This window comes from Pristis pectinata, chromosome 30 (assembly GCF_009764475.1).
Source record: "Pristis pectinata isolate sPriPec2 chromosome 30, sPriPec2.1.pri, whole genome shotgun sequence".
Taxonomy (NCBI): domain Eukaryota; kingdom Metazoa; phylum Chordata; class Chondrichthyes; order Rhinopristiformes; family Pristidae; genus Pristis; species Pristis pectinata.
The window spans coordinates 12,479,381-12,497,184 of record NC_067434.1 but is presented as its reverse complement, the minus strand read 5'-3'; the positions used below and the strand labels follow the sequence as shown (position 1 = coordinate 12,497,184).

The window sequence follows — 17,804 nt, the reverse complement described above, 5'->3', positions numbered from 1 at the left end:
ATAATTTAAAAAGTAAGAATTTTAATATTCCTTTATCCTTTAAACCTTTTGAGCTACGTAAATTTGCAATTAATGTTCCGGACAGACAAGAAGGTTTGTATGTTACCAGTTGTTTTAAAAAAAATTTACTATGCATTCTGTATGATTTTCATCACACAATTATCAAATCCATTTGTTCTAAACATCCCCTTCCTGATTTTGTGAAAGATGTCATTGTATTTCAAAAGAATGGCTGCTGTGCTTTCATCCAATGTTTGTGTTGTCTGCTTATCTTCGACCCTCAATATTGCTCCTGCATGATGTCCAGAAATGCAAATCAAACCAGCATGCACTCTGGCAAACTCTTGGCTAAATCATATTAAATTTAACATATTCTGAAATCTTCTGTTTTATTCAACAGCCTCCAGTACTACAGCCTTCCAACTACACATGCAGCTCCAAAGATCGCAGCATGGGAAAATTAGTAAAACCAATCCGTACCGAGGACCCCAGTAGGAATCTGAAGTATGGATCAAATGAAAACTGCTGTCAAACTAACCAAGATGGAAAAACTGTTGTTTGCTTACAGTTGGGTTCTGATAAAGGCTTCACTCAATCGACCCAACAGACAAATGAAGACTCTAATGACAGATCTGCCCAGAAACACCCAGTCACTAATAAGGCCAAACAGCATCCAGTTGCTCTGCCTAAGGAACATGGGCGCAGTCAGGTTTCAGTGCAGCAGGTCAGTTTGCCCAGCTCTTCAGTATTTACAGAAGAAACCCTGAATAAAGACTATCGTCCCAAGTTTGCTTTCAAACAGTGTCTACCTACTAAGGATTTAAATGTCAAACCCAAGATCCAGACTTCAATAGTGAAGTCTTCTCTAGTCTCTAAACCTAGAAAAAATGCTGTTGCAATGTCTGTAGACAGTCCAGTTCAACCATCTATAGATAATCAAAAGGAATCAGAACAACAATCAATACCCACAAATCTTTCTACACAGAAAGATGAGCAACAAAAAAGAAAATCCAAACCATCACCTTCCCTATCTTCACCACTTCTGAACATTAAGACTTCAGCATTTTCAGCCAGTCCTGGGTCACTTGACAAAGAGCCTCAACGCATTGAGTCTCCCGAATACCAAGAGGAATCTTCTTCTGAGACCCTACTGTCCAGCAGGTTACAGAAAAAGCAGCTGCTCAGAGAAGATTGTTCTGCAAAGGATCAGGGTTATGAGTTCCAGGCAGAAAAGCTTGCATCGTATGTTCGGCATTCCCGCCTTCCTAAACCAAAGACGCATGCATCCAGTCCCTCAAATTACAATTTTCAAGGTTGATTGAAGCCTCGTGTTAAACACTTACATAATTAAGCTGCCTGCCAGATGAGATTTCACCAAGTCTAGAACTGGCAACTGTTAACTTGGCCTAATTAACTTCCCTCAATCTAAATGACAGCTCCTGCTAACCTGACTGATGCAATGGCAAAGACCAGCATTTGCAGACTCTTGAGACAGTTTATATCTGCAATGTGTGGCCTTTTGCTTTGGGACAATACAGATAACAAATGTGGAAATTTTGCCAGGGTGGGACAGGGCATGAAAATTAACTGTGGAGCAGTTTATGAATCTGTAATGACCTGGACATGAGTCACTAAGTTGTAAACATTGATAGAGGCATGAAGAGCAGGATTTATTTGAAACAAAAACTGTAATAGTACATTGTTGTCTCATTTTTCAGTTAATCTGATTGAACATGTTATGATTGAAAGAAAGTAAGAAAAGGCAGCTTACTGGGAAAGTGATAATTCTAATCTTAGCTGACCAGTCTGCGTTCAATATTTTTGTTTGTTTAGAACAATTAGATTAAAATATATTTAAGTTAAAATTCTGGAGGGATAGATTTCTAATATAAGTAATAAAAACAAAAGATCTGCATTAAATTGCCTGGAATGGGAATCATACTTACCGGACCTTTACCAGAAAGAATGGGCATCATGTTTAATATACCTGTAAATCTTTCAGAAGACACTTGCTTCAGCTTGTCTAAACCTCTAAAGGCAACCAGAAGAGAGAGTACCATTCTTTTCAATTCATCTGATGCTGGGCAAGATGCAATATGAAGGCCACTTTGTGGAAAGAGGTTGTTGTGTTCCTTTACATGTATTACACATGCACAGTTTTCAGTGTGTCTGTTTCTGTACATTAGCCATATCAACAGATATACTACCTACATGGATGTTATCTGTATCATAACAGATATACTACCTACATGCCAAATACTGTATATAAAAAAACTGTGCATGAATCACAGTCATGACCTTTCATCCCAAAGGGTGTGGGTTTAAATTCATGCCAAACTCATGGGCTATTCTCTTTTCTTTGTGGGTTTAACTGATCTTCATTGAAACTTTTAAGCAGTCTTGTAACCTAGCTCCCAATAGAACAGTCCACAGAACAGAGCTCTCCAGTAATTTGACAGCCTCCCTTGGAGAAGCTACAGAGACAGATGGTGTGGGAATTTCAAGATCCTTGGTGCATTTTTGAAGTCACTGATGTACTGGGCAAACAACATCTGACTTTGGGACTGTGTTCCTGTACCACGATCTTGGCATGCTTCATTCTGGGCACAACTTTCACCTCTGATGTAGGCATGTTGCATTAGTAGGGAAGCACTTAACTCAAACTGCCAAAAGATACAACCATGATTTCAGGAAGAGCTGAGATTGTTGTCAGTTGTTGAGTTTAAGTTGATGCTCTGACTGCGCCCTGAGGTGGCAACTGGTCATCAATTCTCAACAGGAGTTGAGCACGTCATTTCCAGATTGTGTGCATGCGGTTACTACCTACGTCACAAAGTGTCATATCAGCCATGCTGTCAGAAATAAGATGAAATCTGTAACCTCAGCCTCAAATAGTAAACCAATTTTTAAATAACATTGGCAGTGCAGACATAGAAAGGCAGAATCTGAATTCCCTTTAGGCTATGCTTTAGTTGTCAAATCTTTTTGACATTTTGGTCTGTGTAAATGGAGGTAAGCTACACCTATTATTGTAACTTGGTCACTGTATTTTGCTGTCTAGTTTGCCACTGAAAATTGGTGCCAGGAAAAACCTGCTAACCTATCGCACCCCAATATGTTTGCTATTGAGGCTGACTCATTGAAACAATACCTGACATTGAATTTAGAAAATTCTTTCCTGCCCCACCCCACATTTTGGTATGTGTAAATATTTTGCTGGTTTGGACTGCATTTTGCAACTTTTTTTAAATCATTTTTCAAAACAGGACAGAAGAGACTATTTGGCCCATTGAGTCCATGTCATCTCTCAGAGCACACCCATCTGTCCCACTCTCCTGCTTATCTCCCTGCAACCTATTCTCTCTCACATGCCCATCAACTTTCCCATGATTCTGCTGCCATGTAATGTACAGTGGCCAGTTAACCTACCAGCGTATCTTCAAGAAGTGGCACAGAGCACAGCCCTTGTGACACATAATGTGCAAACTCTGCTTAGACAGCATTGTGTTCACTTTTGTTTATAACAGAGTATTTCAAGGTACAGACTAAAAGATTAATATCTGAATTTAAAGTCAGAAATTTCATTGTAGAAAAGGTCTATTCAGTCCATATCAGTGTGAGCTGCACATTACAGCTATCTCCCTGATCTCACTTCTCCACACCTTTCAACATTTATCATAGATGCCAGGGACTGCTCCTATAAGCTGAGTGCTTATCTAAAGGAATGACGTGTGTAAAGTAAAACTGGGAGGTACAGTGAAAGAGATCATGTTAAAATGTCATCATTTGTCACATGGGACTACACAAAGGTTCTAGGTCTATGTAAGCAGCAGTGGTAAGTATATATGGTGTCAATTCTAAATTGTTACATTCCTGAGTTTGTATTTAAATGATTCAATGTCCTATGACATTTGACACAGGGAGCTGAGAACAGGGCTAATTAGACCAGGGTGCATTGTCATAAACTTGGTCCTTTTGAAATTCATATATTCAGTTCTTAATATTGTATTTCCATTATAAACATTATCCATATTTATAGTGGAAACTACCTGTGTAAATTTGTCACACTATAATCACTCCTCCTGTTTCTGATAGTATTGCAGTAACCTCAGATATTTAATACATCATAGATGCAAGTACATTCATAGCATATACTGTACATGTATATCATTACAGGTGTTCATGAGTATTGCCCAGGTCCTTGCGGATTTATAAGTTGCTAAATATATTCAATTCTGTATCAAACAAGCTGCTGTGTCCAAGTGCAATATATGCTGTTGTAATGATGAAATGAGGTTCAGAGAGTACACTTAATGTATATGCAAAGTTAATTATTGACTAAATCTTTGGAGCTGCATAATAGATGAAATGAATAAGGAGATGCACTTTAAATGATTCTACGTGTCATACAGTCATGCCTATGCTGAACACGTGGCACCAAGTCTGAAGTGGGATTTATCAGTTTGCTGCAATCGTTCTTGGAAATGCTTGTTGCTTTAGGTGGTAAGTGCTGTTTTCATTGTGTGTTAGTGTGGTGCCTCACTGTAATAATAATAACTCCCAGCAGGTGGCTCCTGTTTTAGTCAGGAACCTGGCAATATTTAGTTCGTCCACTGTGTTGCACATTTTGACTTATTCAGTTTTCTCCAGAACTGAAACTGAAATCCAGGTCTAACCTTGGGCTGGGGACATGAATAAAAAAGTTGTACCCGTCTACTGGCATTGGTCTTAATTTGTGTGAATGCTTAACATAAGACAAACCCAAGTCACCTTAAACTCCATGTCAAAGCCATGATTTAAAACCAACTCAGCATTTGTTGATCTGTCAAAATGTCTAAGCCTCAGGGAAACAATTTTGTTTGCTGTTTGTAGCAAAGCTATTAGATAAAGCCTTCTATTATATTTGCTACAAATAATGAACAGTCATTCCCTAAGTGAAGAGAAGCAGTTTCTTTCTGTGCATTTGCTGTCTGACCTGGTGAGGATTTTCAGCATTTTATGCTTTCATTTTATCATTCCCTATATTTTGCTATCAAAACTTGGCTCATTAGAGAAACATCCCAAAATGACTGCTTTCCCGACACCAAAGGTGCCAAGGCAATGCTCCCCTTCCAAAGTGCAGCACTTTGAAGTGTTATTGTGTCTGCTTATTCAGGTGTCCAGGGCAAAATTCCTCCACCAAAGAAAAGCTTGTGCGTCTCATCGTGAAATTTTGCTGGGCACATATCTTCAAAGACTCTGCTAAGTACCTTGAAGTGTTTTCTAGGAGGCATCGTAAAGTGTCATGTAAATGCAAGTTTTCCTTTAACAACACAGTTAAACATCCAAATGGGAGCTGTAAACACTGCATTTTTTAAAAACAAGTGTTCCTTAATTGTATTATGAAGATTACTTGATTCAGTGAAATACACTACATGGATGATGGAATGATTTAGATTTCTGAATGTATTCAAATTGAATTCATTATGAAATTGAAAGAGATGGCAACAGCAGCATGGAGATGTGATCCTCTCTATTTGGATTGTTTACCTAAGCCACTTCTCAGCTTGATGCATTAATTGGAGAAAGTATAAAATAAAATTACATTTCTATTGCCCTAGCAATTTCTTCTTTTCCTATTCTGTGCATATTACATGATTTGAGTGAATAGTCTGGACTCAGAAGTCTCCACGATTACTGATATCATTAATGGGATTCATTTTTGGAAATGTAATCTCAAATTTTCATTTTGCATGTGGAATAGAAGTAATACTACACAGAAATGCTCACCACCCTTCTTAACCAAGTACAAGAAATAAAATAAGGTAATAATAGGATAATGCATTTGTTTCTTAACTATTTGCACCTGGTTAAATGACCAATTAGTTCCCCAACACCCTGCCTCCCACCACCCCATTCTCCATCTTAAGGGTGTCAGGCTGGATAGTTCTGATCTTGGTTTTTTAGATGGACAATTTCTGCAAATGACCTGGTTCAGACTGGCACTCTGATTGTGGAACAGTCAGTGGTGATGTGTGTTGTTATTGGCCATACAGTGTGTGCACCCTCGCTGGCTCTCAGGCCAGATTTCTTACATGAGCTGAGAGGACAAAGAAGAAGGCAAGAGAGAAATCATTGATTGATGACAATTAACCAATACTTGCAAATTAGATCTGTTCTTACCAAGAATTGAACAATTTGTTCCAACCTGAGTGTACTGGGTAAAACCTTAATCAACTCTGTGTTTAACTGGCTAATTACAGGCCCACCTTCAGGTATAGTACTTGTAGCAGCAGGAGGGTAATTACTGCCAGCCCCAGTAACTCCACTGCCACTTGCTGCATCCTGGTATCATTCTGATAGCATGAGCTCCGTTTGTCTTTGTCCTGCCAAAGTTCCCACTTGGGGGGAATGCGAACTATAAGAACCCAAAATCCCCACACCCTATGTTTAATCTTGTCACAATTCTCAGAGCTGATGATGGATGGGGTTTTATAGGTAATGACATTTAGGGTTTAATCCAAAGCAGCCCCAATTCTTATACTGGGAATCAACATGCGGTGAAGGACCCTAGTTTCTGGAATGATTTTTCTTTCCGGCACAAGCTGTTCTAACAGAGGGACAGTAGATAGTGCTGATGCCTCACGGCACGAGCGATCCAGTTTCAATTCTGATCTTGGATCCTGTCTGTGTGGAACTTAAAAGTTCTCCCTGTGACTACATGTATTTTCTCTGGGTGCTCCTGTTTTCTCACACATCCCAAAGATGTGCTGGTTGGTAGTTAATTGATAACAAGTAAATTGCCCTTAATGTAAATGGATGGTAGGAGAATCAATGTGGGCAAGTGAGCGAGAGAAAAGGTTATAGGAAAAAGGGTAATGAGATTAATAGGATTGAGAGCTGGTAGAGCCCTGAAAGGCTGAATAGCCTCCTTTGTTATAAGAAAATATGAAGAACAAGTGGTTTTCATATCAGCACATGCTGCTCTTATTCAGATAATCTAATACACAAAATGACAGCCACAGCTGCCCTGGGTTGATGTGAAGGCAATAAAAGGTGGCTGGTGCTCTTAGGAACCTTCAGCACAAAGCGCCAAAACTAATTGTTCAATTGTGACTAAACTTTGCAAGGTATTTGTTGCAAACACATTATTTACCCTCCCCTTGCCCATTTAGTTTCTTTTGCATTTTCAGTCCAAGCTCCATAACAGTTCAGGAAAAGGCTTGCAAAGTAAACCTTCAATATGGACTAATATAATACTGTATGAGACTAGAAGTGCAAGGAATTTGGCTTTGATTTGAAATTAATAGGAGGTGGTTTTGAATTGGCAGAATAGGTCAGTATTTGATCTTGAATTTCTCCTTCAGTTTAAACTCCAAGTTCTGAATTAATATGAATCTAAACTTCTGGTTATTTGTGAAGATTCAATTTTTGATTCCATTATTTCACATAATCATAAGAGGAGACATTTTGAGGAATCCTAAGAGGAGAAAAATCTGGTTAGTTCAAACACATGCTGACTCTGCAAATCCAGTTGATGGAATCTGTTTTCTAAAATGTTCCAAGAACATTCGATAGTTATGAGTGACTTTAATCTTTATATAGTTTGAACAAATCAAACACATGAGACCAGGTTTAAGACAGTTTCTTATAAGAATACCAGGCATCTGGTCATGCATGATGGTACTGGATTAATTAATGACCTCATTAAAAGTTGACTCTGAGGAAGCGTGATCATAACATAATGAATTTGATGTTCAGTTTGAGTGTGAGAAACCAACATCATGGTTAAGTAAGGCAATAACAAACATATGAAGGCACAGCTGGCTAAAGTAGACTGGGAAAAATGGATTGAAAGGTAATATAATAGATAAACAGTGATAGACATTTCATAATTCTCAACAAAAATCTATTTCAATGAGGATAATCCATTCATGAATAACAGTGATATCCGATTGGGGAGAAAAGGGCATACAATGTTTTGAAGATAAGTGTTTGTACAGAATTTAGAAAAAAATATTAGAAACCAGTAAAGGAAGATTAAAAGTGGGGAGGAAATATGTATGAGAATATGCTATCAAGAGATATAAAAATAGTCAGTAAAAGCTTCTACGTGTACATAAAAGAGAGCAGTCAAGGTAAACGTTGGTCCCTTCGAGAATGGCCGGGGAATTAATGGGTAATAAGGAAAGGGTAAGACTTTAAACAAGTATTTTGTATTTGTATTCATGGTAGAAGACAGTGGGAGCAAACCAGCAATAGTAGAAAATAAGGAATTAAAAGGAAAGGAGGTTAATCATTATTGCAAGAGAAAAAGTATGAGGCAAAGTAATGGGAGTAAAGGCGGATGTCCTCTTGACTTCATGTCCTGCATCTTAGGATCTCATCAGAAGTGGTTGGAAATGACGGATGCATTGGCTGTGACCTCCCAAATTTCCCTGGAATCTGGAAGTGTCCCAGCTAATTGGAATGCACAAAAGTGATGCCACTATTCAGGAAGACAAAGCAGGAAACTGCAAGACAATTAGCCTAACATCTTTCATTGGGAAAATGCTGGAATCCTATTATTAAGGAAGTAGTGGCAGGACTAATTAGGAAATCATAATGGAATTAAGCAAAATCAGCATAGGGAAAATGGGTTTATTTGAGTTATTTACTATGGATAAAAGGGAACCAGTAGGTGTCATGCATTTGGAGTTCCATAAGGTATTTGATTCAGTGCCAAGTAAAAGGTGATTGTATAAAGTAAGAGCTTTTGGCATTTGAGATAATATATGAGAATGGATAGAGGATTGGTTAACAAGCAGAAACCAGAGTGCTAGAACAAATGGGTTATTTTCGGGTTAGCAAGCAAGAACCTCGGGAATCAGTGCTAGACCTTCAACTACTTATCATATTAATGAGTTTGATGAAGTTACTGAGTGGATTTTAGCCAATTTACTGATAATACAGAGATGGCAAGAATAGGAATAGAATAATAGACCACATGTATATTATGAAGAGATGGTGAAGGGGGAGGAATTTAGATTTCTCCATCACTGGGATTGTTCCTGAGGAAGTTGGATCCTATCAGATGGGTTGCACAGAACCCGAACAAATCCAGAATCCTTGCAGGAATTTTAATTAATGTTACTGGGGAGGGTTTCAACTAATTTGACAATGGAGTGGAACACAAGAGCAGGACTTTAGAGGTTGAGAAATAGTCAAATATAGGCAGAAAATTAAATCAGTCCAGTAGGCACATGGGAGAGATGCAAGGAATCTGAGAAATAGGGCATAGAAATTGAGGGTGTTCATTAATACATAGGAAGACATGGTTGAAAGATGGGGAGGACTGGTACTCAACATTACAGAATATGGAATTTTCGAGCACGTCAAGGAGGATATAAAAGAGGAGATGGCACTACAATATTAATCATGAAATCCATTATTATAGCATGGAGGGAGGATATCCTGGAAGGTTCTTTGAATGAAGCTATCTGAGTAGAGCTTAAAAACAAAAAGGGGGCGATCACTTTTCTGGGGATGTACCACAGGTTTCCAAACTGTCAGTGTGACATAGAGGAGCAGGTATGTAGGTAAGTCACAGAACAGCCTAAAAGTAATAGGGTAATAGTTGTAAGGGATTTCAACTGTACCAGTACTAACTGGGGTTGCCTTAATCTGAGAGGTTTAGAGGAGGCAGAATTTTTAAACTGTATGGAACAAAGTTTTTTGAGCCAATACATAGAGAGCCTTACCAAAGAAGGGGCAGTACTGGATCTAATCATTGGAAAGTAGCTGGACAAGTGGAGGAGCAGTCAGAAGGAAAGACTTACAGAGATAGTAATAACAAGGGAAGTTTTAAGGTTGTTTATCGAAAAGGATAGAACACTTGGGAAATTAAGATCTTGTATTGGGAAAAGTTGATTGTAATATGTAAATATGAGACCAGGCAAAAGTGGACTGAGAGCAATGATTTGCAGGTAAGGCCCCCAGTGGAGGCAATTCACAGTTGATCTATTGAGAATTAAGGTCTAGTGTGAAAAGTAAGATCAACAATTTTGGAGCTACATGTTAGACCACTGCTGGAGTACTGTGTGCAGTTCTGGTCACCATACTATAGGAAGGATGCGATTGCACTGGAGATGGTGCAGAGCGGATTCACCAGAACGTTGCATATGAGATGGAAAGTTTCAGCTATGAGGAGAGGTTGGAATGGCTGGGTTTGTTTTCCTTTGAGTGGAGAAGACAGAGGGGGTCCTGATTTAGGTATGCACAGTTATAAGGGGTGAAGATAGTGAGATAGTTTTCTCCTTGGGTGTCTGCGATCAAAGGCTTACATTTAAATTAAAGGGTTGAAGATTTAGAAGGGATTTGAGGTAGAATTTTTTGACCTAGTGGATGGTTGAAATCTGGAATGAACTACCTGAGTGGGAGGTAGATACCCTCACAATAGGCATTTGAAATGCCTTGACAAGGAAGGCTGTGGACCAAGTGCTGGAAAATGGGATTGGTAGAGATGGGTTGGTGCTAGATAGGTTAACACATATGGCTTGTATGGACACGGTGGGCTGAAGTGCCTGCTTCCATGCTGTGTCACCCTCTGACTTTACACTATGAGTGAAAGCAGATTTGGTAAGAGTACTTGAAGAATTCTCTGCCCCCAAAAGCTATAAAAGCTGAATCAGTGAAGATAATCAAAGTTGAGAGAGATTTCAAGTCGATTTGAGTTTAGTGTCATTGTGCACAAGTACGGTGAAGTACAGGTACAATGAAAAACTTGCTTGCAGCAGCATCACAAGCATATAGATTCAGATAACAACACACAACATAAATTATACTAGACAATGAAGAAAAATACTGTGCAAAAATGAGACATTAGTGCAAAAAAAAATCAGAAACAACCATTGTAGTGCAAGAAGTGGTCTGTAGTTTTCCGTCACTGAGGTAGAGTTAGGGTAGAGCAGGTCCATTCAAGAACCTGATGGCTGCAGGAAAGCTGTTGTTCCTGAACCTGGTGGTGTGGGACCTCAGGCTTCTGTACCTCCTGCCTGGATGGTAGCAGCGAGAAGAGGGCATGGCCCAGATAGTGGAGATCCTTGATGATAGATACCACCTTAAGGCAGTGCCTACTGTATATGCTTTCAATGGTAAAATAAAAATTTTTAGTTTAAAGATGAGTCGAGGATTACGGGGAGCTGGCAGGAAAGTGAAGTTGAGGCTATGATTACATCAGCCATCATGTTGAATGGTGGATCTGACTTGAGGGCTCATATGGCCTCCTAATCTTTAATACCACTGAATTTGCCCATAGCATTGATTAGGCAATGACTGGATTCAGTGCACTTATACAAAGCAGTGTAATGCAGAAAGAACGATGGGCTTGCACTTGTATACAATATCCCTAAAGCATTTCATAGCCAATTAAGAACCTGGAGTGTCATTTCTTTTGTAATGTAGAATGCACCACAATGCAAGAGAAGCTAAGGGCAAAATTCATAAAATGAGAAGTAATTATGGCATCAAGATTATTGGGCAGAACATTTTCTGCTTCCATATAGGGTTTGGCTCTTTGAAAGAAAACTATCAAAGGCCCCCTACAAATGATCCTGAGGTGTGACTCCACAAATTCATGCTGCACAGTGGGATGGGTTAATGAGATTAAGGATAGACCAGCAGCCATCCAGGATCTGGATTAAAATTAAATCAGTAAACCACAAAATAGCTGCAGGTGAATAGAGGTATTTAATTATTGGTTGTGGAATAAGGCTAGTGATGGTGAACTTGAAAAACCTTGGCCAATTTAGGTTTTATAAAGTGAAAACTCATGATAGGGTTCCTATTGGTTAATAATGGAAGTGCAAGAAAGCAGTAACACCATTAAAATCAGCCACTGTATTACAGCTGAGGTTATGAAGGGACCCCGGGTACTGTTCAAGTAAAATAGCCCTGACTTTACCATATGCTGTGGTTTTGCTCCATGTTGGTCCCGGTGGACATTTGTCCTGTGCAATGTAAAAGTATTTCCTCACAGACCAAGAGAGGCAATAACTACCAAAAGGATCAACAACACAAATAATAGGAAAAAGCTTACAGAAAAAATATGTGCGCATGGATACTAAAGACAGCTTTGCCAGATGAATCACACTTGAAGAGAAAATGAATAAGTAACATGTAACAGGATAAAAATAATGCAAGCTGAACAATACTTGCAAAGAAAGAGCTGAAGAATCCAGGTTCTGAGTCTGAAAGGCAAGTTTGGAATGGACATGGGGACATTTTTCAGCTAATGGTTTCTCCAAAAGGTTTGGCCAACCCAGCACAGTGGTTTTATTTAAGACACTGCCTGCTGTTGTACTGGGAAGTTCAAATGACTGGAAAGGCAATCTTCTGTCTGCACTGCAAAAAGAAAATCATGCAGAAGGTGGAAATCTGAAATAAAAACTGAGAGTCCTAGGAGATCTGGAGGAATACTCAAGAGATCCGGCAACATCTGTGAAGAGAGAGACAAAGTTAATGTTCCAGTTTGGTGACCTTTCTGATATTTTACTGAAAGATCATTCATCTGAAATGTTAAGCCTTTCTCTCTCTCTATCTCTCTACAAATGCTGTCTGACTTCCTGCATATTTCCAGCATCTTCTGCATTTACTTTATCTGTGGTTTGTTTTTTCTCAATTATCAAGTGCCAGGCACAAGGTTAAGTCTGCCTCTAAGATGAGGAATAAATAAAACAGATCCCCTCATGAAGAGACTAAGGAAACAGAAAAAAATAAGCTACATGCAGTCAATGAAATGAGCATTTTCCAGAGCCATTTTTTTTCACTGCATCCAACTGGAATTTCATTCACCACGTGTCCCTAAGTCAGACACATTCCATAAATAAATACAACTCTTGTGAGAGAGCAACGCAACTCATTGCTGCATGCACCATGCATATGAGCACAGAATTTAGACCAGCATAGTAGTCTAGTACTTGGGAAGCAGTAGTGCTGAAATTGCTGTACCTCAATTGAAATGGAAATTGAAACCGTGTCTGCCTTTGTGTTCTTATCAATTCAACTTCAGCCAAAGAATTACCCAGTGACTTTCATCACCATGTTTCCATTATTACCTCTGATGTCCCCTAGTGATCTATATTTGGTCCCTTCCTGTTTCTCCTCTATATGCTATCCCACTTTGATGTTATCTGAAAACATGGCAGCTAGCCCTACCTCATTACTGACCCCTCCTTGGTCTCTGAATAGTAAAACTACTGACTGACATCCAGTGAAGAATGGCAGAATTTTCTCCAACTAAATAGTGAGAAGATTGAGGCCAACATCTTCACTCCAAATCACAAATTCCAGTTCCCGCACTTCACACGGCCACTCTCCAAAATGGAACTAAAGAGTTGCCTGTCTCAATGTCATATATGACCCTGTGATGAACTTAGGGTCCCTTTTCTCCATTACCATTTAAGAACATCTATCTTTATCTCCATAGAATCACCCAACTCCCATTCTTGTCTTTTATTACCAGTAAACTTAACCATTCCATCAAAATGCAAGCAGACCTTCCATACTTAACTCTCCATAAACTCATTGTAAACTCTGCTGCTTGTGTCCCAACTTGCACCACATTGTATTTATTCACTCAAGGAATATCGATATCACTGGAAATGTTGACATTTATTCTTCATCCCTACTTGCCTCTAACCTCAGGAGGCAGCTAAGAGTCAACCACATCGGTGAGTCTGGAATCACATATGGAGCTGACAAAGCAAGGACATAATTTTTCTGATGCACATTAGTGAATCAGTTGGGATTTGGTTTTATTGTTTCATGCTTATCATTATTGAGTCTAGTTTTCTTTTACCTTCCATATTTATTTAATTACTGAACTTAAATTCTGCCGCAGTGTTGGGATTTGAACTCTGGGTCAATGGTCCACAACTCTGGCTTTAGTCCAGAAACTTAATCACTGAGTTGCTGTACTCCTAACACTGTACCATGTTCACCTGTTGACCCTGTGCTTACCATGAAACATTGGTCCCAGTTAAAGCCTTATTTTCAAAATGCTCATCCTTTTGTTTTTAAATTCCTCTATGTGATGTCTTGTGATGTCTTATTCTCCTCAAGCCCGACAAATCCTGTGAGATATCTCCCTTCCACTTCCAGCTGCGCCATCATTCCTGACTGCGATCACTCCACCAATTGAATCATGCGCTCAGCTCCCAAAGCCTTCTGTTCCAAAGTTCCATCCCAGCTTCATCCCACCTATTGTCTTTATCCTTCTCTACCTCCCCATCTCCCTCTTATTACCTCGCTCTTTGGCTAACTTTTTGGACATCTGACCCAATCTCTCCTCATCTCTTTATACTCCTATGAATCACTGTGGGTATTTTGCTTTGTTAAAGGCACTAAATAAATGCAAGTTTCTCATATCTTCTCACCACACAGAAGACCATTCAGCCCATCTCAGCTCTGCCGGCTCTCAGAGCATTACTATCACTCCCATTCTCCTGCAATTTTCCTTGTAACCTGTTCCCTCTCATAAGTCAGGCAGCATCTGTGGAGGGAAATGGAGAGTCGATGTTTTGGGTCGAGAACCTTCATCTGAACTGAAAAGTAGAGGGGAGATAGCCAGTGTCGAGAGGTGAGGGGAAGGATGGAGCAAGAGCTGGCAAGCGATAGGTGGATCCATGTGAGGAGGGGTGATAGTCAGATGGAGGAGGGAAGAGTGGAAATAGCAATTCCCCTCCCCTTTATCTTTCAGTCCAGATAAAGGGACTTGACCTGAAGTGTCGACTGCCCAATTCCTTCCACAGATGTTGCTGGACCTGTTGAGTTCCTCTAGCAGTTTGTTTTTTTTGCTCCGGATTTCAGCATCTGCAGTCCCTTGTGTCCCTCTCACAAGCTGTTGTTTTATCAGGTAGATGTAATGGGCCGTATTAGCATTTCATATCCTGGAATACTGCAATCTTCTTATCATGAACCTCTCTTATGATGGCATTCAACAACTTCTGTAGATTATTCTCAATTTTTCACAATGAGCAGAGATACAGTATTTGTTTGTCAAGTAGAATGTAATTGGGGAATCAAGCAGCATATTGAAAAGGAAATCATTAAACCTTTTATTATTACTGTTTCTATTATTTCAATTGAGTGATGAGCCTGTTGCCAGACACAAAGAGCTACTGATGAATTCCAGTATATCAGCCATTATCTCTGCAGAGTATGTGTAGACTCTCAATTGCAGACAATGTACTGCATAGAATCTGGCCTTTCAATAATGTACCTTTATGCAAAAAGCCCAAACATTCTGGGAAAGGATTCATCAGACATTGCAAATACAGCTATGAATTTACATAAAGGAAAAGGCTGCATGTTTCAGTGAAAATGCAGACATATTAGGAGTGCAGAAGATTTTCACAATCCATGAATCCTCTCAATTTATAACTGAAAGCCAATTTTGTGATAAACAGTGTGATTAAATCCTTACCCATGGAGGAACTAGTACATATTGTAATGACAAATATCAATGGTTGCTACTGTCTGTATTGGATCATCTTGTCAGATTAATTGCTACTGAAGAATACAGACTGAGCAGATATGTGGTTGCATCTGATCTGATCATTATGTGGAAGCTAAACTTTGTATAATAAGGAAGAACTATTGATTTCAGAAATATTGATCCAGATAATAAGGGGGAATAAACAGATATTTGAAAAACATTCTAAATTCTTTATGTTCTTCAACAAGACCAAAAGATTTCAGAAATTATTATTGTCAGGTCCTGAAATAAATTTGTTAAAAAGTGCTTTTCAGTAGTTGCTAATTTAAAGGATGGTTTGTGCAAAAAGAATAATGTAATGTTAAAGTTCCTGTTCTTCTCAGGTCTCTACATTACCAGAATGACCACAGTTCAAGTAAATATTATTGCCAATAAATTGCTAAGGGCAGCCTGAGGCAGTTAAAAGTGCTTCTGGCTACAGTGAGGCATACGTTAGGATAGACTGAAGCAAATATTGTGCAGCTGGTATCAGTGATAGGTTAAGAAGCTAAGCGGGTGAATCTACTGCATCAGAGAGGAAATGGTCAAGTTTCAAACATTTTCTGACTTTCTTAACCGAATATATATTTAAACTTTTAAACTGTCCCCTGTTAAACTTCATTGAATCTAAAAGCAAAATACCTGGCGATTTGATGTGAAAACAGAGAATGCAAGAAATGCCCAGCACAACTGCAGAGAGTATTTCAGATTGTTGATCTTTCATCAGAAACATGGGTGATGTCCCACATTTTCAGATGTAAAGGAAGTGGGGGAAAGAGAAGGGAACAAAAGGGAGGGTTTGTTCTAGGGTGAAGACCAGGAGAGATTAAATGATAAAGGGGATAATGGTGCAATGGGAATGGGACAAATCAAATAAAGATTGATCTGGAGGGGATTTAAATCAGAAAGGCTGAAATTACAAAAGAAAAATATCACAGATATTAGAAATCTGAAATTTAAAAAAATTGTGCAAATGCTATTTACCTGAAATCATTGAAGTATCAGCTACCACCTTTGTTCTATCCCCTCCCCTACTGGCTCCATCTGCCCATCATCCCCTCCCTATCTGCTTCCACTTATCACCTACCAAGCTTAGTCGCAACCTCTGTCCCCCCCCCACCCCTTCGTACTACTATATCCTGGCAAACTACCCTCTTGGTTCTGAGGCAGGGTCTCGACCTGAAATGTCAACTTCCAGTGTTCTGTTTTCTGTTCATTGAATGAAGTGTTAAGTCCAGAAGGCTGCAATGTGCCTGGTTCAGAAGATGAGGTGCAGCTTCTTGAGCTTGGAGATGGTAGGGAGAGGTAGGAGGGAGGTCTGGAGCAGTGGGGAAGTGAGTTTGAGGAGGCAATGGGAGAGAGGGAAGAGGGCATAGGGGAGTATGAGTGGGGGCGCTGGTGGTAGCAGTGGTAGGAGGAGTGGACTGGGCCTTTTGTATTATGTGGTAATGTTAACCATGTGACTGAACTCAACAAATGGTAGAGCACGTTTCTGTGGTTCTCATTATCAACCGGACAAAGTCTGGTGCTTTTTTATTCATTCTGTGCTTCTGTTTCTATCAATTTGCTTTTGATTGTAACTGATTTTCTTCTGAGTTTCAAAGGTCATGTGTATAAGTTGGGCTCAAAAACTGACTGAAGGATGCAGCGTGGGAGGCTGGGGTCAGAGTACGTGGAGAAATAAAGTGAAAAACAACTGGAATCTCAAGGTCATGCGGACTGAATGGAGGTGTTCCATCAAACAGCTTCCCAGTTGGCCTTCGGTCTCTCCAGTGTAGAGGAGACAGTATTGAGCTGTGAATTCATTATGGTAAATTGAAAGAAGTACAAGTGAATTGGTGCTTCACCAAGAAAGTATGGTTGGGGCCTATAGCATCTGTTGGCTCTTCAATACTGTTGTTCTGAAAGGCAAGTAACAGGGATAAAGCAAACATCTTTTGTTGAAGGGAAACAATACTCAACTAACAGCAATAGCTGATACAGCAGACTATCAAAAGTAATACAACATAGTATACATAGTTCATAAAGTTATATACATGGCCAAGTTGCCATTGGACCCTACACAAAGAGGAGGTGTCACCAAAGACTCTTGAAAATTTCTACAGATGTACAGTGGAGAGCATTCTGACTGGTTGCATCACCGCCTGGTATGGAAGCTCCAATGCACAGGATTGAAAGAGGCTGCAGAGGGTTGCAGACTCAGCCAGCTCCATCACGGTCTCAACCTCCCCACAATCGAGGATGTCTTCAAGAAGTGGTGCCTCAAGGTGGCATCCATCATTAAGGACTCTCACCATCCAGGACATGCTCT

At 39.5% G+C, this 17,804-nt stretch overlaps 1 protein-coding gene across 5 annotated transcripts in view; it reads left to right on the top strand.

The window, feature by feature from the left end:
* The window catches only part of LOC127584733 (serine-rich coiled-coil domain-containing protein 2-like), a 532,360-nt gene extending 526,839 nt beyond the window's left edge, over positions 1–5,521 (top strand). For 3 of the 5 annotated variants that reach the window (XM_052041642.1, XM_052041643.1, XM_052041644.1), the window contains one exon: positions 401–5,521. In XM_052041642.1, coding sequence (XP_051897602.1) covers positions 401–1,318 — 918 coding nt within the window. In that variant the 3' untranslated portion in view covers positions 1,319–5,521. The remainder of the gene's footprint in view (positions 1–400) is intronic. The other 2 variants (XM_052041646.1, XM_052041645.1) reach the window with 2 other exon arrangements.
* Positions 5,522–17,804: the final 12,283 nt, after the last annotated feature.